The sequence below is a fragment of the Nerophis ophidion genome, linkage group LG02 (assembly GCF_033978795.1).
Source record: "Nerophis ophidion isolate RoL-2023_Sa linkage group LG02, RoL_Noph_v1.0, whole genome shotgun sequence".
Taxonomy (NCBI): Eukaryota; Metazoa; Chordata; class Actinopteri; order Syngnathiformes; family Syngnathidae; genus Nerophis; species Nerophis ophidion.
The window spans coordinates 49,226,067-49,248,165 of NC_084612.1; the positions used below are offsets into that span (position 1 = coordinate 49,226,067).

A 22,099-nucleotide genomic window follows, 5' to 3' on the forward strand; every position below is an offset into this window, starting at 1 on the left:
TTATCTGGGGGACCCTTTCACTTATCACCATCCATAAATGGATATTCACTACTGTTGTAATTGTAATATGGTAGAGTGAAAAAACTTAGCACTATTTTTTACCCTTGGTCTCGGCCTGGACCCCCTCTCCAGTGGCCCAGGCTTAGGCTGATTTTTTTTCTCACTCCCCACCCCTCATTGTTTACTTGTATCTCACCTTTTTTGTAAGGGGTGCCGGAAGTTGGCAGACCTGTCAGCGATCCTGTTATGTCTCCCTGTAATGTTTGATCCTGTTCTGTCTCCCCGTAATGTTTGTCTGATCTTGAATGGGATTGTGCTGAAAATGTTTATTTCCCCTCTGGGAGTAATAACGCATTTCTGTTTCTGATAATATAATTACTTCTAGATATTTAAGGAAAGTAAATAAAAAAACACTTTTATCTTTAGTTATGATCATTCTGGTTATGTTAGGCCAGCAGAGAAGGAATGCCTGGCTGGCCTTGACGACTCACCACTGCGTAATACACTTTTCAGGCATGTCTTATATTTGTGGGTAAATAAAAAGTGTAATTTTGACAGCTTTAAAGCAGAGAAATAGCTTCCCTTTGAAAAGACTTTAGTCTCATTGCGTGGTAAGAAAGTGAATGTTTCAGGCACATGAATAAATATTTTAGTTGTGCCCAGACTGAAAGGCTGCTGGGAGATGTCGGAATGGTTTTCTTCCCTCACTTTCGTGTCTCTTAGCTACAACAAGGCCTTCTCCTATTGGCCGAGAAGGAGGCTGTGTCTCCGCAGGACACGCCCCTAAAGCGTTGCGTCATTGCATGACATATATGAACCTCGCCGGCCTCCTTCCACAGGGCCGACAAACTTTCTTTCCCTCAAGGAAGGAGGAAAGAGGAGCAAAACAGAGTCTTGATTTACTTTTTTTTACTCACAAAATCCAAGTGGTGTTAGAAAGCTTAAAGGAAGACGGAAAGACGCTTGACTTTTTTTTTTTTTTAAACAAAAACCGCCATCTGGAAATCTCTAGAAGAGGAAAAACGTGACCACAAAAAGACGTTACTTTTTCTTTTTGTAGATTTTCTTTTATTTTGAGACGTGACCAAGCAACTTTGTGAGAAGAGGAAGTTGGCCCATCACTTTTTAATATTTTTTTTAAAGAAAAGTAGAGACGAACTAAAAACAAAAGAAGACTTACCGCCAGCACCAACATGGATTCTGGAAAGGTAAGCCCGTCAAACCTGTTTTTGTGCCGGTAGCTAAGTTGTCAGTGCCTGTTAAATTGTCGATTTATTTACAGAGAGTAAAAGTGTATTGTTGTCAAGGGAGGTCAATGAGTGCGGGACGTTTTATTTACTTACCCATGATGCACCTTGACTTTTATTATTTTCGATTTGATCACCAATGTCGTCGTTTTTAAGTTGCACATTCGAGCATTTTAAGATACACTCGTAATTTATTTAAATGTCGTCATTTCTTAGCTACACTTTGGAGCATTTAAATAGCTGTTTGTAATGTCGTCGTTTTGAAGTCGCACTTTCGAGCTTTTAAAAATATATTTAATTTATTTAAATGTGGTCATTTCCTAGCCGCTCTTTCGAGCATTTAAAATATATTTGTAATTAATTTCAATGTTGTCGTTTCTAGGCCGCACTTTCGAGCTTTTAAAAACATAATTGTAATTTCTTTTAATGGTGTCATTTCTTAGCCGCACTTTCGAGCATTTAAATAGCTATTTGTAATGTATTTCAATGTCGTCGTTTTGAAGCCGCACTTTCGAGCTTTTAAATATGTATTTGTAGTTTATTTCAATGTTGTCTTTTCTAAGCCGCACTTTCGAGCATTTATCATAGAATATGTCATGTATTTGTTTCTCTGTCATCATTAAAAAACAGTGCAGTTGTATTTCATATATTAGTTTTCAATTTTGTCTGTAAAGCCTGTGTAATAGCATTATAATTTTTCCGCAGCCGTCAAACTAAATGCAAAAGAGGTTTCAGTACACATTCGTCTATGTATTTGATTATTATTTTGTTTTTTTACATTTGTTTGTGGAGTTTCCATGGCAAATACACGCTACAGCAGGGGTCAGGAAGCTTTTTGGTATAGAGAGCCAATAAAGCCAAATATTTTAAAATGTATTTCCGTGAGAGCCATGTCATATTTTTTTTTTTAACACTGAATACAACTAAATGCGTGCATTTTTAAGTAAGACCAACATTTTTAGAGCATAATAAGTCTCTTATTCCTTTGAATAACATCGTTATTCTGAAGCTAACCAATATGAATAAAATACTTCTTACCATTAATGGGACTTCTTGAGCAGGTGCGGTAGAAAACAGATGGATGGATTAAAATGCCCGAGAATGTTATTTTTAACACTGTGATTACCAGCAGAATTATTCTCTACTAATCGTGTTAAGCAATGTCAGCTAAGATTTATCTGAGAGCCAGATGCGGTCATCATAAGAGCCACATCTGGCTCGAGACCATAAGTTCCCTAACGCTGCGCTACAGGAATGCTATCAAATGTTTTCCTTTTTCCCCCAAAACACTCACAAAATATAACAAAAATTTAATAAAGAAATAAGAGAAATAAATGAATAAAAATAGGTAAATACAAATAAAATGTAGATAAATTAAATAAATCAAAATCACAACTTGTTATATATATATTATTATTTTTTTTTTTTTACAAAACTAATTGATGGGTAAGTTGCTTTAAAGTCATAAGTGTGGGTGACTGGTAAATATTTAAGTAGTTATTTTACAAAAAATATTTGTTAATGATTTTAGCATGATCAGATTATATTGAAGTTTAATAGACATACAAATGCATTTTTTTCTGCGACAATTGAAAAAACAATCATGTTTAGTAAGAAAGGTGAAGGTGAAGTTTCCAGGCTTCTGTGGACCACATAACACGAACCAGATCTGGCCCCTTGGCCTTGAATTTGAAACATTATCAAGGGATCGCGATACCTTTTGACCTATTAACCAGCCATCAGAAAATAGTAAATATTCTGTCAAATTACTTTTGCACGTAGGCGCAGTTTTCATCTTATTTGCATATGTGTATGCAATAAGCCAACTTTAACTACTTTTAAACCAACATTGTGTAAAGCCTGCTGTAATAATTAAAAGTAAATGTTTAAATTAAACAAACGCATGTTTTGCTTGTAAATCGTAAATAGATAGCAAGAGACGTGTGTTTGCTTAACTGGAATGGTACTGCAAGTACGTTCCCAAATGCCCTCAGAGGTCATGGTGAAGTTCTGTATTGCCAAAACAGTTGACGTAAACATAGTTCGCATAGAAGCAGTGGAGCTCCGTCAAGGCCCGACCATCCGAAAGTGAATTGCGGAGCAAATTCTACATAGTGGATCGCTTACATGTGGTTGAATTTAGGGACATTTTCAAATGTAGCAAGAGTCAAAACAAAAAAAAAAATCACTCACTCCGTTGCGTAATGCAACTTAACAGACAACAATAGGAATATTTGCATGAGCAACCCTTTGCGTTGTTGTCGTTCATTCAAATGATTCCTAACCATGCCTGCCTTTATTCAAATGGCCCTAAGGCAAGGGTGTCACATTCATTTTTGCACAAGGGCCACATGGAGAAAAACTAGTAAAATCATAACAGAATAACTTGAAAAAATTAAGACAACTTTAGATTGTTTTCCTTGTTTAAAAATCGACCAAGCAGATTCAGAAAATGTACTTTCTGAATAAATTATGTGATTATTGTTCATCAGTCAAATAGGTGGAATTGAGTCTTAAAATGCTCCCGGTGTTCATTTTTAATCCATCATAAGATGAAATGAAAAATAATATCAATATCAAATTATAGCATGCTGATAATGTAATTTACTCATTTTCCTCAACTGAAGTACTAACATCTTGTCCATCGAGTGTGGTGCAACTGGCCGGTTACGTTGTTTCCGGTTTATTGGGCTGAGCACTCCATTTATGTTGAAATAGCATGTATTCGAATTCCACATTTTGTAGCTTCGAGTCACTTTCATCTCACTCTCTTGGCTTCCATCTGTTCCAACGTCTCACTCTTCCTTTGTGCTCACTTCTACAAGCAGTAGATCATTCTCAGTATATTCAGCTTCAAAATCATAAGGTTGTGAATCCTCATTGGTCCAAAAATAGTTATCTTTGTTGTTTGTTGCAGAATCTACCATGATTAGAAAACACTCACGTTTGTTTACGGATGTACGACACCCATTTTTTCATCATGTGGTTTATTCTGTACATTTGTAGCATCATCTATAACAAAACTTGTGAATTTGGACTTGTTTCATTGATCATATGTATAATTTTAGTATCTTTACGTGCCCCCATAAAATGTGTCCCCAGTTATAGGTACAACACGAGAAGTACAGATTATCAAAAGTAGAAATGTGGTCTGATTACAATAAAATTTGAAAAGTATATGAATAAGAAGACTTATGAACCTAATTGAGCAAAAAACAAACTGATGTCACAGTTTACATGACAGACATCTTCGACAATCAAGACATGGCACATACAAATAATGGCTATTGCGACATCTAGTGGACACATTCAGACCACCAATTTTTTGTTTGACAACCCTGTTCTCAGGGAAGGTATCAGTCGTCTTATATTGTTGTGAAAGCAAGCATGACTTTATCTGGTGTCTGATAACGCTGTCTCTGACTTCAGTGCCGTCGCGTTGTCAGACACTAAATTCGGCGAGACACCAAGGAGATCTTTTTGGACCATGTTCAGAGGGAGCGGTTTCTTTAGCCACTAACACATTTCCTCTGCATGAGTTTTCTACCACCCTGATCCTGTGGCTCCCCAGTGGGCGGTGCATATTGGGTGATGGGAGTCTGTCCTCCCAGTCTGCACACACTGATGCTGACATGACACATTGCCAGTGGGAGCGTGAGGCGAAGCGATGCATTAGCACAAAGCTCAACAATGTCATCACGGCTTTGCAGTGATATTTGACGTCATTGTTTACAGCTTATTTAATATATATTCAGAAACAATCATTCCATGGCGTTAGCTTTTCACATCTGAAATATATTTTATATATATATATAGATGTGTGTGTGTGTGTGTGTGTATATATTATACATATATGTATGTATGTATATATATGTATGTATATATATATTTATGTATGTGTGTATATATATGTATATACATGTGTGTATATATATATATATATATATATATATATATATATATATATATATATATATATATATATATATATATATATATATATACGCGTGTATATATATATATATATATATATATATATGTATGTATGTATATATATATATAGTGTGTTTGTGTGTGTGTATATGTGTTAGGGCTGCAACTAACGATTAATTTAATAATCGATTAATCTGTCGATTATTACTTTGATTAATCGATTAATAATCGGATACAAGAGACAAACTACATTTCTATCCTTTCCAATACTTTAATTTAAAAAACAGCATACTTAGACTTAGACAAACTTTAATGATCCACAAGGGAAATTGTTCTGGCACCATGTTCTTTCGACTTGCCAGGTAAAACAAGGCAAGTTTTACAAAAATGTTTTTTTTATTTTTATTCTTTTTTTTTTATATATAAAGTGCACCATTGTCCTGCACAATAGCCATAATTTTGCTTAGGGGAATTTCAAACCTGGCTACTACCTATTCCAAACATTCTGCAATGTTGGATGCTGAATGTCTTTCCTCTAGTGGCATGGTCGTAAGGCAGATTGACTTCATGTTCCATTCCTCTCCAATGTAGTGGCATGTATTGCCAGGGTAGGCTACACTTGTCCACACATCAGTAGTGAGAGCAATTTTGCTCTGGGTGGCTTTTACTGTATGTCAGTCTACACTGCATGGAATGTCCGCTCGTACTTCCTCTCCATCAGTTTGATAAAATGGTTCCTCGAGGGAAGAGTGTAACCAGGGTTGAGGACGTGAATCATTTGTCTAAAACCTTCATCCTCCACCATTGATAGTCGCCTCATGTCAGTTAGCAACATATTCAAGATAGCATCAATCAGTGCAGTCGCTTGCTGTGGTGTGCACACCTTCCTTTGTATCAGTGCAGCCGCTTGCTGTGGTGTGCACACCTTCCTTTGTACTAAGTCTCTAATGCTGCCTTGTTTCTTTCTGAAATGAGAGAAACCATATTATGAATGTACATAGTAGCATCATTTACATATAACTCAATACATACCCACTTGATTTAATTAATAATTTCCGACAAATAAGCCACCACATTAAAAAAACAGCTTAATTTAGTAAATGAACATTGGAGTTGCAGAATACACCAATAACAACACAGAAATGTAACTCATCAGATCAAAACGGGATCAGATATAGTACACGTTTCTGTTTTGAATAATAAAGGATTCACTTTAGGCTACCTCTGAATAACAGCATGTAATATTCCAACACCTTCATAACGTTTAGTTATACTAAAGCGTCACTCAAGTCTAAATAGATTGATATAGCCTAATTGGGCCCGGCTACATTGATCCATTATGAAACCAACCTGAGATATTTCTGTCCGTTACGTTTATACGTGCGTTTTCTCTCTGAAAACGGAGTCAAATGTGCCGGAGACACATTATCAGCCCCGCGCTGCAACAAAGACATAACGTTAAAGTTACTCACAAAAAAAGCTGAACTTATGAATGTCTGTTGCCACTCAAAACAACACATAAAATGAAGTCACCGCACTATCCAAAAAGTTCCTAACACTCTGAAAGTTAATACACAACACCTGCTGCTGCGCTTCCAGAAAAAAATGTCCTCGTTAACAAAAGATTAAAAACACACAAAGATTGACACAACGGATCACTATACCCGGACTATGGACTTAAAAAAGTTATGTACTGTGAGTTCTTCCCTTCATCTTCTTCAGGTGCTGCCAAAGCAATGTTGTCCTTCCGTGCCACGCGACGTCCATGCTGAACGTTTTGCAGGAAATATCTTCTTTGAAGTCTTTGAAGTAAAGTGTTCTGACACTTTGGACGACTTATGTCGTACACTTTTCTCTATTGAAGCAATAACCTCGAGATATTTCTCCGCTTAACTATCCGTACTGTTTCCCTCCGCCATTTTTTGAACATTTCCACAAAGGAGACGGCGTGGTCACGTGAGCTGCACGTGACCACGTCATTGGCTGGCTTACTGCCACCTCATGAGACTTAGCCTCAGCGCAGCCCTGGCGCTGTTTTGTACTGTTTTTGTACTTATTTAGATTATTGTTTTTCAGCTATTTGTAAATGGTGCAGTTTATAAATAAAGGTTTAGGGGGGAAAAAAAATATTTAAAAAAAGCCTCCGCGCATGAGCATTGCATACATCCAAAGATTCGATGACTAAATTAATCGCCAACAATTTTTATAATCGAATTTAATCAATTAGTTGTTGCAGCCCTTATATATATATATATATATATTGTACATATTGCGTTGGCATTGCTGTGAAACACTTTTATTGGTGTTCCTCTCCAAAGAATAAAGAGCTAATTGGGGTCAAGCGAATTGCCGAGGCGGCCTATTCTCTAACATAAAACTGTTGGCCTTAGTGTCAGCCTCCAGACAGGCTCTGTAGCCCAGCTTCTCTCTACTCTACACCTCCATTGCTCTTCCTGACTGACTTCACCGTGTACGAGTGACCGTCTTCATGCTGGCAACTGGTAGAATTGTCTTCTGACTTCGAATCAGACCTAATGAGACTGAGCTCAACGTTTGACTATGCGATTCTAAAGTGAAACCGGAGTCTGTAAATCAGAGATCACACGTCGGACCCTCCTGACTGTCACACATTAGATTTATTTTAAGATTAGCTCTCTGTCACCAAGGTCGTAGTGTTTGCGTTAGAGACTGTCTTGGCAAAGAGCACGGCGTCATATTGACTGTCTGTCATGTCTCCAGCCAGGGCGACGTTAGAGGGATGAAGCACTTTTTAAATACGCGTTGGCAACGTTACTTGGACCAGTACTGCACAGGCTGACCATCCTCGAGAAAATTATTGGCAGGTCAGACAAGCTCATCGCTCCAAACTGTTTGTATAAAGTTTAATAACCACGAATACCAGGCAGCATGAATGACGCCTTGCGTTCAGTGTTTCCAAGAAGAAGGGATACAAAGTGGTCATATGAAAACTAAGTATTTAATCAGGAAATAGGGCTGCACGATTTAGAGGAAAAACTTTATTTCAATTTTTCTCTCAAGAATTGCTATTAAGTGTTTGTTTGTTTGACCATCTCTTGTGGGCAGTCTTATATACGTGCCTCCACTTTGACAGCATCTTCTCCCCGTCATGTTTTTATGTGCCACTAGTTTTTAGCGCTTCCATAGTGAGTCTACTAAAAGATATGAGTTAAAAGTGTACGCTACTTTGTATTAGCAAGGGCAACAGCGTAGGATGAAATATTATTGACCACAATGGCGGATGTGCACATATTTTGAAGACTTATGCAGATCCCAAATACATATTAGCAGTTTAAAATATGTAAGAAAAGTTATTTTGCATAATATTGCGAAACAAAACGTCATATGTCTCTGAATAGGTGCCATTTTGGGGTCCTTATACACACACCATAATAATACCGTACGTTGAAGCACAGTACGTCCGACTATGGCAGCCGTAATGCTCAGACAATTGCAATTTTTCTCTCAAAAATTGCAATAGTGTTTGTTTGTTTGACCATTTCTTGTGGGCACTCTAATTTACGAGCCTCCACTTCGACATTATCTTATCCCCGTCATGTTTTTTATGTGCTGCTAGTTTTTAGCTCTTCCATAGTAGCATCATTTACATGTGACTCAATACATACCCAGTTGATTTAATTAATAATTTCTGACGTAAAAAACAAATACGCCACCACATTTAAAAAACAGCTAAATTAAATACAGTAAATGGACATTGGGGATGCAGAATACACCAATAACAACAAAGAAATGTAACTCATCAGATCAAAACGGGATCAGATATGGTACACGTTTCTGTTCTGACTATGGTAGCCGTAATGCTCCAACAATTGCAAAAATGTTATTAAGTGTATGTTTTTTTGACCATCTCTTGTGGGCACACTTATTTACTTGCCTCCACTTCAACAGCATCTCATCCCCGTCATTTTTTTATGTGCCGCTAGTTTTTAGCGCTTCCATAGTGAGTCTACTAAAAGATACGAGGTAGAAGTGTACGCTACTTTGTATTAGAAATGGCAAGAGCGGAGGATGAAATATTATTGACTAAAATGGCGGATGTGCACATATTTTGGGGACTTGTGCAGATCCCAAATATACATCAGCAGGTACCAGTAATTAAGAAAAGTTGGTTTTGCATAATATTGCGAAACAAAACGTCAGAATATGTCTCCTAATAGGTGCCCTTTTGGGGTCCCATAATAATACCGTACATTGAAGCAAAGTACGTCTGACTATGGTAGCCGTAATGCTCCGACAACTACAATTTTCCTCTCTCAATTAAAATTTTGTTTGTTTGACAATCTCTTGAGGGCAGTCTTATTTACGTGCCTCCACTTCGACAGCATCTTCTCCCCGTCATCTTTCTTTGTACCGATAATTTTTAGCGCTTCAATAGTGAGTCTACTAAAAGATCTAACTTAGAAGTGTATGCTACTTTGTATTAGAAATGGCAACACAACGAGAGGATACAGAAAAAGAAAGCGGATGAGCTCACATTTTGGGGACTTGTCGATCCATCCATCCATTTTCTACTGCTTGTCTCTTTCGTCGTTGCTGGGGGTGCTGGAGTCTGTACCAATAGGTAAGAAAAGTTGGTTTTGCATAATGTTGCTAAACAAAAAGCCAAATAAAATGTCAGCTAACAGATGCCATTTTGGGGTCCTTATACACACACCATAGTAATACCGTATGTTGAAGCACAGTACATGTGACTATGATAGCCAAAATGTCTCCTAATAGGTGAAATTTTGGGGTCCATGTACACACACCATTGTAATACCATATGTTGTTCTACTTCACACTCAAGCTAGCTTAGCGCTACGGCTAGCTTGAACACATAACGTTAGAGAAACGAATGGTTCTCCCATGGTTAGCCAGAACCAAACCTAGACCGAACATTTTGCATTAATACCAAATTTTAGAACCGCCTGTCTAACTTTATTTAACATTTACCATGAATTGATTAACGTGGACCCCGACTTAAACAAGTTGAAAAACTTATTCGGGTGTTACCATTTAGTGGTCAATTGTACGGAATATGTACTGAACTGTGCAATCTACTAATAAAAGTATCAATCAATCAATCAATCAAAACATATGTAAATATTCCATATTTCGATTCAGAATTGTCCACGTTCTAATCATGATGCATCAGAGCATTGATAATTTTTTGCACCTCTAGTAGCTTGAGGTTTAATAATTTTTGTAATTTTTTTTTTCCGAATAGTTTAACCAAGTTGTTGTTAGCATGTGACTGTAATGTTAGCACTTCAGCTCGCATAGCATTGCCGCTTTGAGACAGGCGTTGACAAAGACAAGTCATTCTTTTTAAAGCCACAAACACAGTAGAACTTACTAAAATTACTTTTAAACGTTCTAAATGATTGCATCAAGGCCATATTTGGGATGACACACCTAATGAACCCATTGACTTATAAAATTAAGACTCCGGAACAAAACACTTTTATAAATGGCGGTCGAGAGGATGAGTGGAAGAGGTGGATGATGCAAACACATGGCCCACTTGTTGGATTCTCCACAGATGTGTAATATGAGAGCGAGGAGGTGAGACGTGAGGAAGGCTGCGTAAGCCGAGAAAGTAAGGCCTGCAGTTTACAGGAGCTCCCAACTGTACTCTCTGTGTGACCTTTTGTTGTCTTGGCATAACGTGGTTGTGATTTGCATCACGCCTGCAGTCATATGAGGACTTACATGTATTTGTTATTTGCAATAACCCAGATATGCCCATGGTTACTATGCAAGTCACATTTCATGGTTTCTTTGTTGCTTTTGTAAAAACAATTTTAAGCTGTGATGTCACTCTTAAAACTATTGCCGCATTTAAAACCGCTCTCGTTGTGTCCTTCAGCAGTCTTTATTTATACTGTTTTTTAACATTTTTTTATCATTATTTATGCATGACCGTAAGTTTCCACCTATGGCTTGGCGATATATTGATATTCTCGATATATCGCGGGTTTGTCTCTGTGCGATATAGAAAATGACTATATCGTGATATTGGAGTATACGTTGTCACGCAGTTGCTTTTAGCTGCGGGCATCACACTGCAGGCTCGTCTCACTCTTTCCTGTCTCCTTCTCACAGACAAGCGTACCTTCTTACATTTGTAACATACTGTCGCATCAAACTCCCTCGCATGAGAGGTAGCAGCATGGGTAACATTAGCTGTGATGCTAGCGGAGTGGTGCAAATTTTAATACGAGAGAAAAAAGGTGCCAATCTGTTAACAAATGAAGGAATAATTTATTCCTAAGAAAAACAGCACGGGGTCCATCGTCTGGCTGTGGTTTGGCTTCAAACGGGAATATGTCGGACAAGTATGCGGCAAAAGCGTTGTTACAAAAAGTAGCACCTCCCGCTAATTTGTAGCATCATTTGAAAAGTCCCCCGCTAGAGAAGGAAAAGTGCTTGAAACTGCATGTCAACATCTCCGTTCGTTGCCATCCAATCCAATCCAATCCACTTTATTTACATAGCATATTTAAACAACAAAATATTTCCGAAGTGCTTCACAACAAAAATAAAAACAACATTCAAATACTATACTGAGCTCCACCAATGACTGAACAAAAACAAAAAAATAAATACATATAAAGCCATCCATCCATTTCCTACCGCTTATTCCCTTTGGGGTGGCGGGGGGCGCTGGTGCCTATCTCAGCTACAATCGAGCGGAAGGCGGGGTACACCCTGGACAAGTCGCTACCTCATCGCAGGGCTAACACAGATAGACTGACAACATTCACACTCACATTTAGGGCTGTACGATATATCGGTATACGCGATATATCGCAGGTTTGTCTCTGTGCGATATAGAAAATGACTATATCGTGACATTCGAGTATACGTTCGCACGCAGTTGCATTTAGCTGCGGGCATTGCACTACAGGCTCTTTCCACTCCTTCTTGTGTCTCCTTCTCACTGACAGCAAGCGGACAAACTTACACACGTCACATACTGTCACGTCATACGTCACATAAGTATACGCCCTCACCGAGCAGAGAGGTAGCAGACTGGGTAATGTTAGCTGTGATGCTAACGTAGCCGTGCGAGTGGTAATACGAGACAAAGAAGGTGCGAATGAAGGAAAAATTAATTTCCAAGAAAAACAGCAGACGGTGGTTCGGCTTCAAGCGGGAATATGTCGAATAGACAACTTTAATTTGTCAAGTGTGGGGCATAAGCGTTGCTACCAAAAGTAGCATTAGACTTAGACTTAGACTTTCTTTTTATTGTCATTCAAATTTGAACTTTACAGTACAAATAAGAAGGAAATTTCGTTGCATTAGCGCTTGGTAGTGCAGGATAAAAAAAGCAATAAGGTGCAGATATAAATAAATAGATTACTGTACGGATAAATATATTGCACTTTTGCATTTGCATCCAGGTTTAACGATGTATGTTATATTACCTTTTTATTCCAGCGAGTTAATCCATTTTGGGGGGGAAGTTGAGGGGATAATATCATTATGATGCGTTCAAGAGTCTTATGGCCTGAGGAAAGAAGCTGTTACAGAGCCTGGAAGTTCTGCTTCGGAGGCTGCGGAACCTCTTCCTAGAGTCCAGCAGTGAAAACAGTCCTTGGTGGCCGTGGGAGGAGTCTTTGCAGATTTTCTGAGCCCTGGTCAGGCAGCGGATTTTTGCGATCTCCTGGATAAGAGGAAGAGTAGTCCTGATAATCTTTTCCACCGTCCTCACCACTCTCTGGAGAGACTTCCAGTCTGAGGCTTTGCAGGCTATAGTCCAGACAGAGATGCTGTTGGTCAGCAGGCTCTCTATAGTGCCTCTGTAGAATGTGGTGAGAATGGGGGGAGGGAGCTATGCTCTTTTCATCCGACGCAAAAAGTGCATGCGCTGCTGAGCTCTTTTTACAAGAGCTCCGGTGTGTAGGGACCAGGTTATATTGTCAGTGATCTGCAATATAATGAAAAGTGGAGCGTGGCTGGACTGGTGCTTCCTGAAGTCAACGATGATCTCCTCCTTGTAGGCCCACTACTGTCGTGTCGTCCGCATACTTCACAATGTGGTTGGTAGTGGACCTGGCGAAGCAGTCATGGGTCATCAATGTGAACAGCAGCGGACTTGTAATGCTTCAATTGCTCCCTCTGGCCAGGTCATCACCTGCTTTACTGTAGCTTTCTTCCTGATCAGCAGGGGCTTGTATGCAGGAATTAGCATCACAGATATATGGTCTGAAGAGCTGAGGTGGGGGAGTGGTGCACCTTTATACGCCTGTTTAATATTACTATAAACTAAGTCCAGCTTGCTTCCACCCCTGGTTGCAAAATTCACATATTGATGGAAATGAGGGAAAACTGTTTTCATGTAAGCTTGATTAAAATCCGCTGCAACGATGAAAACTCCCCCTGGATGTGTAGTTTGCAGTGCATTGATGGAGCAGTACAAAGCATTCAAATAATCTTTGGTGTTAGCACTTGGGGAAATGTACACTGCTGTGAAGATCATAGCACTGAATTCCCGGGGTAAATAAAATGGCCTGCTTTTTATAGTTAATATTTCTACATCGGGAGAGCAGTGACTCCATTACTACTAAAATGTAGCATCATTTGAAAAGTCACCTGCTAATAACTTTAATAAATACAGTTTTTATCAATTGACTTAATTGTGATTTCCTTCTCTGCACGAAAGTTAAAAATGAGCATATATTAATGCGGTATGAACAAGAATTTTTTAATGTAGACACATAGAATCATCATACTGCTGTGATTATATGTATCAAGTGTTCATTCAAGGCTAAGGCAAAATATCGAGATTCATATTCTGTGTCGATTTGGCCTAAAAATATCAGGCGTGGCGAAGTGGGATAGTGGCCGTGCGCAACCCGAGGGTCACTGGTTCAAATCCCACCTAGAACCAACCTTGTCACGTCCGTTGTGTCCTGAGCAAGACACTTCACCCTTGCTCCTGATGGGTGCTGGTTAGCGCCTTGCATGGCAGCTCCCTCCATCAGTGTGTGAATGTGTGTGTGAATGGGTAAATGTGGAAGTAGTGTCAAAGCGCTTTGAGTACCTTGAAGGTAGAAAAGCGCTATACAAGTACAACCCATTTATTTATTCATCATTTATATTTAAAAACGTCCATATCGCCCATCCCTACTCACATTCACTCACTAGGGCAAATTTAGTGTTGCCAATCAACAGGTGCATGTCTTTGGAAGTGGGAGGAAGCCGGAGTACATGGAGGGAACCCACACAGTCACGGGGAGAACATGCAAACTCCACACAGAAAGATCCCGAGCCCGGGATTGAACCAAGGACTACTCAGGACCTTCGTATTGTGAGGCAGACGCACTAACCCCTCCCACACCGTGCTGCCCTCCGTTCGTTGCCATACCCAAAATGCCTAAGCAACCATTTCCAGATCGTATGAAAAAAAATAGTCAACAAAAGAATTTAATAACATCCATAGTAACCTACCACATAGCAGCTCATTTTTATTTGACAGTTATTAAGTATCTTGTGTGACATCATGCACAAAAGTGCACGTAAATTGACTTACTTGTGGTTTGCCTCTCTACATGAAAGTTTAAAATGAGCATATATTAATGCAGTTTGAACAAGGATGTTTAATGCAGACACATAGAATCATCATACTGCTGTGATTATATGCATCAAGTGTTCATTTAAAGCTAAGGCAAAATATCGAGATATATATTGTGTATCGTGATATGGCTTATAAATATCGAAAAGGCCATATCGCCCATCCCTATTTTCAACCCACTGGGAGTCAAATATACTGTGCATACAAATACTCACATACACATCGTTATTCATTCATGCATACATACATACACACTAGGGCTGTGAATCTTTGTGTTTCCCACGATTCGATTCAATATCGATTCTTGGGGTCACGATTTGATAATATACCGATTTTTTTTTTTTTGATTCTCGATTTCAAAAACGATATTTTTCCGATTCAAAAGGATTCTGTATTCATTCAATACATAGGATTTCAGCAGGATCTACCCCAGTCTGCTGACATGCTAGCAGAGTAGTAGATTTTTTTAAAAACAGCTTTTATAATTGTAAAGGACAATGTTTTATCAACAGATTGCAATAATGTAAATTTGTTTTAACTATTAAAAAAACTAAAAATATGACTTATTTTATCTTTGTGAAATCATTGGACACAGTGTGTTGTCAAGCTTATGAGATGCGATGCAAATATAAGCTACTGTGACACTATTGTTCTTTTTTATTATTTTTATAAATGTCTAATGATAATGTTAGTAAGGGATTTTTAATCACTGCTATGTTGAAATTATAACTAATATTGATACTGTTGTTGATAATATTCATTGTTGATAATATTCATTTTTGTTTCATTACTTTTGGTTTGTTCTGTGTCGTGTTTGTGTCTCCTCTCAATTGCTCTGTTTATTGCAGTTCTGAGTGTTGCTGTGTCAGGTTTGGTTTTAGAATTGGATTGCATTGTTATGGTATTGCCGTGTAGTGGTTTGTTGGATTGATAAAAAAAAAAAAAAAAAAGAGAATCGATTCTGAATCGCACAACGTAAACAATTCGATTCGTATTTGAATCGATTTTTTTCCCACACCACTAATACATACACACATACATACATATATACATAGGTACCTACACTCCCACATACATACACAAATACAGTACATACCTACATACTCAAAAGTTTGTACATGCACATTCACTGTACAAAAATACATATACACATACTGCACATATACAAACATACACTCATGCACATAATCCATCCATCCATCCATTTTCTACCGCTTATTCCCTTTCGGGGTCGCGGGGGGCGCTGGCGCCTATCTCAGCTACAATCGGAAACATATTAACGTTGTTGCCCTAGGGGAAACTGGATAACACATGGCACACTGAGAAAGCTTAACCTATTGTCGCTAAAACAATCTACAAGGTTAATATAGGTTGCTTCTCTTTCTTTCCCTCCATTTTTCTGCATTCTTTTGTATCTGTAGTTATCGTTACGTATATGTATTGTTGCATTTGAACAATTGTATTGTTGATAATAGAGGTAAATTATTGGTATTGTCCATTATCAATAGTGATATTTCTATTGGTATTTGTATTGCTCAATTTGTAGTGTAACACTGCTCAATGTCATTTCTGTATTATTTATTTCGCTTACTGCTTCTTTGCTATCACTTTTACTATCATATTTGTACATATCCCAATTGCTGATGTTGCTCTATTTATGTTGTTTTTGTTGTTATTGTTGTGTTTGCTGCTGTTGTTTTTTTCTCGCTGTCTTCCCTTTTTTCTCTTTCTATCTCCTCCTGCACCGGCCCGGCCACACTGAATGATAATATAAATACATTTAATAAAGTTAAATACAAATAAAGCAACAAGAGAAGTATTTCACACTTCTCTTTTGTAGAGTCAATCTGAACAGCTGATATATATATATATATATACATACACACACACAAATATTTTAATGTATTTTAGAGTGTGTGAAGTTTGCATGACATTTTTGTTTTTCTTTGTCATCATTAGTAAAATATAATTTTCAAAATGTCTGGTACTCAGACAATATTTTTGGTATATTCGATGGAGTTTTGAGTAAAAATTCCATCGAATATACCGAAAACATTGTCTGATTACAAGAACTTTTCAAAAGTATATGAATAAAGAGGCTTAATGAACCTTTTTGAGCATATTTGTAAAATATACACAGTATAGGCCAAAAGTTTGTACACATCTTCTCATTCAATGGGTTTTCTTTATTTTTATGACTATTTACATTGTAGATAGTCACATCAAAACTATGAATGAACACATTGTCCCACTGGGTGTGAGTTTTCCTTGCCCTTATGTGGGCCTACCGAGGATGTCGTAGTGGTTTGTGCAGCCCTTTGAGACACTAGTGATTTAGGGCTATATAAGTAAACATTGATTGATTGATTGATTGACATCTGGAGTTATGTACTTGTAAAATATCTCTTTGCCGTGAGGGTTCTCCTGAGTCCGAAAGATCGTCCGTGAGCCCGGTAGACAGTTTGAATGCAGTCTTTTTTTATTTAACCACAACAGTCTGGAATTGTTTTATCAGCAGTCTGTTTTCGGCGTGTCTCTCTCGCTCTCGCTCTCTCTCCAGCTCCCAACTCCAACTCCAACCCCGTGTCTCTTTCCACCTGCTGCTAATAAAGGTGACAGGTGATTAGATAACATGGCCCACCCGGACCATCTACTCAACTGTCGCTGTCTTCGAGGCCGGTCCTTGCACACCCTGTTCCGGGGCAGGCCCGCAGGCCACCCCCCCCCCCCCACAGTACTTAAAAAAAAAAAGGTGAAATAACTGAAACATGTTTTATATTCTAGTTTCTTCAAAATAGCCATCCTTTGCTGTGATTACTGCTTTAAGTAAAGTTAAAGTACAAATGATTGTCACACACACACACACTAAGTGTGGTGAAATTTTCCCCCTGCATTTGACCCCATCCCCCTGTTCACCCTCTGGGAGGTGAGGGGAACAGTGAGCGGCAGCGGTGGCCGCGCCCGGGAATCAATTTTGGTGATTCAACCCCCAATTCCAACCCTTGATGCTGAGTGCCAAGCAGGGAGGTAATGGGTCCCATTTTTATAGTCTTTGGTAGGACTCGGCCGAGTTTGAACTCACAACCTAGGGCGGACACTCTAACCACTAGGCCACTGTGTAGGTTCTTTGCACACTCTTAGCATTGTCTCGATTTATTTTCAAGTTGTAGTCACCTGAAATGGTATTCACATTCACAGGTGTGCCGTATCAGGGTTGATTAGTGGTATTTCTTGCTCTATCAATGAGGTTGGGACCATCAGTTGTGAATGAGGTGTGTCCAAACTTTTGACCTGTACTGTACATGTATTTTTTTAATTAAATGTATTTAAAGAAATATTTTCATTTAATTAAAACCAATATATACATAATTCTATTTATTTAAAACAAATTTGTGGGATACTTCTCTTGTTGCGTTATTCATGTTTGCTTGTATTAGGCGGACATGGAAACACATTAAAACAAGAAATAACCAATGATTGTTACCCGAGATGTCCGATAATATTGGACTGTCGATGTTATCGGCCGATAAATGCTTTAAAATGTGGTATCGGAAATTATCGGTATCTGTTTCAAAAAGTAAAATTTATGACTTTTTAAAACGCCGCTGTACAGAGTGCTACACGGACGTAGGGAGAAGTATAGTGTGCCAATAAACCTTAAAGGCAATGCCTTTGCGTGCCGGCCCAATCACATAATAACTACGGCTTTTCACATACACACAAGTAAATGCAATGCATACTTGGTCAACAGCCATACAGGTCACACTTAGGGTTGTGGTATAAACAACTTTAACACTGTTACAAATATGCGCCACACTGTGAACCCACACCAAACAAGAATGACAAACACATTTCGGGAGAACATCCGCACCGTAACACAACATAAACACAACAAATACCCAGAACCCCTTGCCGCACTAACTCTTCCGGGATGCTACAATATACCCGCCGCTAACATCCCGCCCAACTCAACCTCCTCATGCTCTCTCAGAGAGAGCATATCCCAAATTCCAAGCTGTTGTTTTGAGGCAAATTAAAAAAAATAATGCACTTTGGGACTTCAATAATAAATATCGCAGTGCCATGTTGGCATTTTGTTTTCCACAACTTGAGTTGATTTATTTTGGAAAACCTTGTTACATTGTTTAATGCATCCAGCGGGGCCTCACAACAAAATTAGGCATACTAATGTGCTAATTCCACGACTGTATATATCGTTATTGGTTGATATCGGATTTGGTAATTAAGGGTTGGACAATATCGGAATATTGACTGCATGTTAGCATAAACTTGTTTATGCAAAAATTGTGTTTTTAGTCTCTACCGTGAGGCCTGGTTGAGTATTTCCATGTGACTTCTTGAACCCAGTGCAGCATCTGCGGTAGCCTCAAATCCACAGTTATTTGTGCTTGGCAGTCATGACTCTGCAGAAAAAAAGTCACCATCACATGGTTAGATTGTCACCAACTAAGTTTAGTGGTGGGCTCCTGCTGACTGAAACACTCAAATAGAGACATGTAGGCGACGCATGAAGGTTAGAATTATTACAACACACTTCCTTGTGTTTGTTTACAATAGGCTGCATTCTTGGGATGATTGTTGACTTTAGGTAATCATATTTCCTTTTGCTCATGGCCACGCCCCCTATTGTGTATTAAACCACTCGCCACTGTGCATACAATGCTGCACGCTGGTCATTGTATTTGTTCTTTACTCCTACGAGAGTGAAAGATGCAGTCAGACCACGCAGTCCTCAGCAGCTGGCCGACTGAAGGCAGAGTTGGCGTGATGATGTCACTGCACGTCTTCATTGTCGTGTGTGGGAGTGGCGCCGATGACACGCAGCAGCCTTTATGCACAACACACTAGGAATCTTCCATTCGCTGTCAGCATGTGTTGCAAAGAAGAGAGCAGCAAGCACAAGTTGGGCCGAACAAGGCCCCAACATTAAAAGTCCTTAAATGGCTTTAAAAAACATTACATTGGCTGGTAGTCAATCAAACGCTAAACAAAAATGAACTCATCGATAAACTTCTATGCCAAAGTACAACTGGGCGATATGGCCTTTTATTAATATCTCAATATTTTTAGGCCATGTCACGATACACAATATATATCCATATTTTGCCTTAGCCTTGAATGAACACTTGATGCATATAATCACAGCAGTATGCCGACTCTATGTGTCTACATTAAAACTTTCTTTTTCACACTGCATTAATATTAGGGGTGTAACGGTACGTGTATTTGTATTGAACCGTTTCGGTACGGGGGTTTCGGTTCGGTTCGCAGGTGAACCGAACGACACGGACATATTAAGTAGTGCACCGCACGTTGTGTAAACAATGCATACCGAGGCACCATGAATGAATTTACGTGGACCCCGACTTAAACAAGTTGAAAAACTTATTGGGGTGTTACCATTTAGTGGTAAATTGTACGGAATATGTACTGTACTGTGCAATCTACTAATAAAAGTTTCAATCAAAAAAACAACAACACAAGGCATGCTAGCAACGACTGGGCTATGATAGACTGACCACACCTCCTCTTTTCACGGGATATGTCCTCTTTGCGGGGCTGTCCTGGTGGAGTTTCTTAAATGCCTCAAATGTCCGGCATTTGAAGTTATGGTTGTATGTATTGGCAATGTGCATTCAGGGTTAAAAAGGGGTTAAAAAAAAAAAAGTGGTGCACACAGCGTTAACATTCGTGAGGGCGGGGCAGAGACAGAGAGAGTAAGAGAGTTATGATAAACGCGCATGCGTCGCCAGGCTCTACTTTTTATCCTTTGATTAATCAGATTTAATTTTTTATTATCTATAGCAGGGGTGTCAAAAGTGTGCCCCGGAGGCCATTTGCAGCACAAAGCTAATGTTTTAAAGGCCCACGGCACATTCTAAAAAAACTATTGAAATAAACAAAAACATAAACAAAAGTGAAATAAAAAATCTTAAAGGCTAAATGTAATTTAGAAAAACTTGCAACGTTTACTAATAAAACAAAGTTGTGTTTTTTTCTTCAAACTGTCATTGTTTAAAATATAATATTGAATCAAAATCAATGTTATTATGAATTATTGATCTATCCAAGTTTCCGGTTACTTCACATCAAATATTCCACTAAGAAAATTATTTTTGGTGGAAGATTTAGCAAATTTGTTAAATAAGTAATCAAAAAATGTATATTTAGTTTTTTTCTTACTGTACCGAAAATGAACCGAACCGTGACCTCTGAACCGAGGTACGTACCGAACCAAAATTTTTGTGTACCGTTACACCCCTAATTAATATATGCTCATTTTAAACTTTAATTTTGCGATATTGCCATATTTTTGCTGAAAGGATTTAGTAGAGAACATCGACAATAAATGTCGCAACTTTTGGTGCTGATAAAAAAGCCTTGCCTGTACCGGAAGTCGCAGACGATGACGTCACAAGGGTGAGGGCTGTAATTTTGCGCACATCCTCACATTGTTTTTAATGGGAGCCTCCAGCAGCAAGAGCTATTCGGACCGAAAAAACGACAATTTCTCCATTAATTTGAGCGTGGATGAAATATTTGTGGATGATGATATTGATAGCGCAGGACTAGAGAAAAAAAATAAAATAAAAAAGTTAAAATAAAAAGGCGATTGCATTGGGACGGATGTTTTTAGACACATTTACTAGGATACTTCTGGGAAATCCCTTATCTTTCTGTTGTGTTGCTAGTGTTTTAGTGAGATTAAATAGTACCTGATAGTCGGAGGGGTGTGTTCACGGGTGTCTTGAGGCCAGTGTCTGAGGGAAGTCACGGCAGATACAAGGACGGCGCAAACTCCACAGATTTCCGGTAAGAGGCGACTTTTTAACATAATTTTCTCACCGAAACCTGCCGGTTGACAAGTGGTCCGGAACCACGTTCGCTTGATCGCTCTGGTCCATAGTAAAGCTTCACCTCCGGGAATTTTAAACAAGGAATCACCGTGTGTTTGTGTGGCTAAAGGCTAAAGCTTCCCAACTCCATCTTTCTACTTTGACTTCTCCATTATTAATTGAACAAATTGCAAAAGATTCAGCAACACAGATGTCCAGAATACTTTTTAATTGCGCGATGAAAAGAGATGACTTTTAGCCGCAAGTGGTGCTGCGCTAATATTTCCTGACAGTCTGTGACGTCACGCGCACGCGTCATCATTCCGCGACGTTTTTAACAAGAAACGTTGCGGGAAATTTAAAATTGCAATTTAGTAAACTAAATTGGCCGTATTGGCATGTGTTGCAATGTTAATATTTCATCATTGATATATAAACTATCAGACTACGTGGTCTGTAGT

At 38.6% G+C, this 22,099-nt stretch overlaps 1 protein-coding gene and 1 long non-coding RNA gene across 3 annotated transcripts in view; one reads left to right on the top strand and one right to left on the bottom strand.

Moving 5' to 3' along the window:
- The first annotated feature begins 812 nt into the window (after positions 1–812).
- slc2a1b (solute carrier family 2 member 1b) overlaps positions 813–22,099 on the top strand; it is a 74,112-nt gene continuing 52,825 nt past the window's right edge. For both annotated transcript variants that reach the window (XM_061885701.1, XM_061885709.1), the window contains exon 1: positions 813–1,208. In XM_061885701.1, coding sequence (XP_061741685.1) covers positions 1,194–1,208 — 15 coding nt within the window. In that variant the 5' untranslated portion in view covers positions 813–1,193. The remainder of the gene's footprint in view (positions 1,209–22,099) is intronic.
- LOC133541958 (uncharacterized) lies at positions 5,326–20,583 on the bottom strand. Its single transcript, XR_009804021.1, has 3 exons — positions 20,327–20,583; positions 9,694–9,768; positions 5,326–6,145 (listed from the first exon to the last, which is right to left on the bottom strand). It is a non-coding gene; the product is annotated as an uncharacterized LOC133541958 (long non-coding RNA).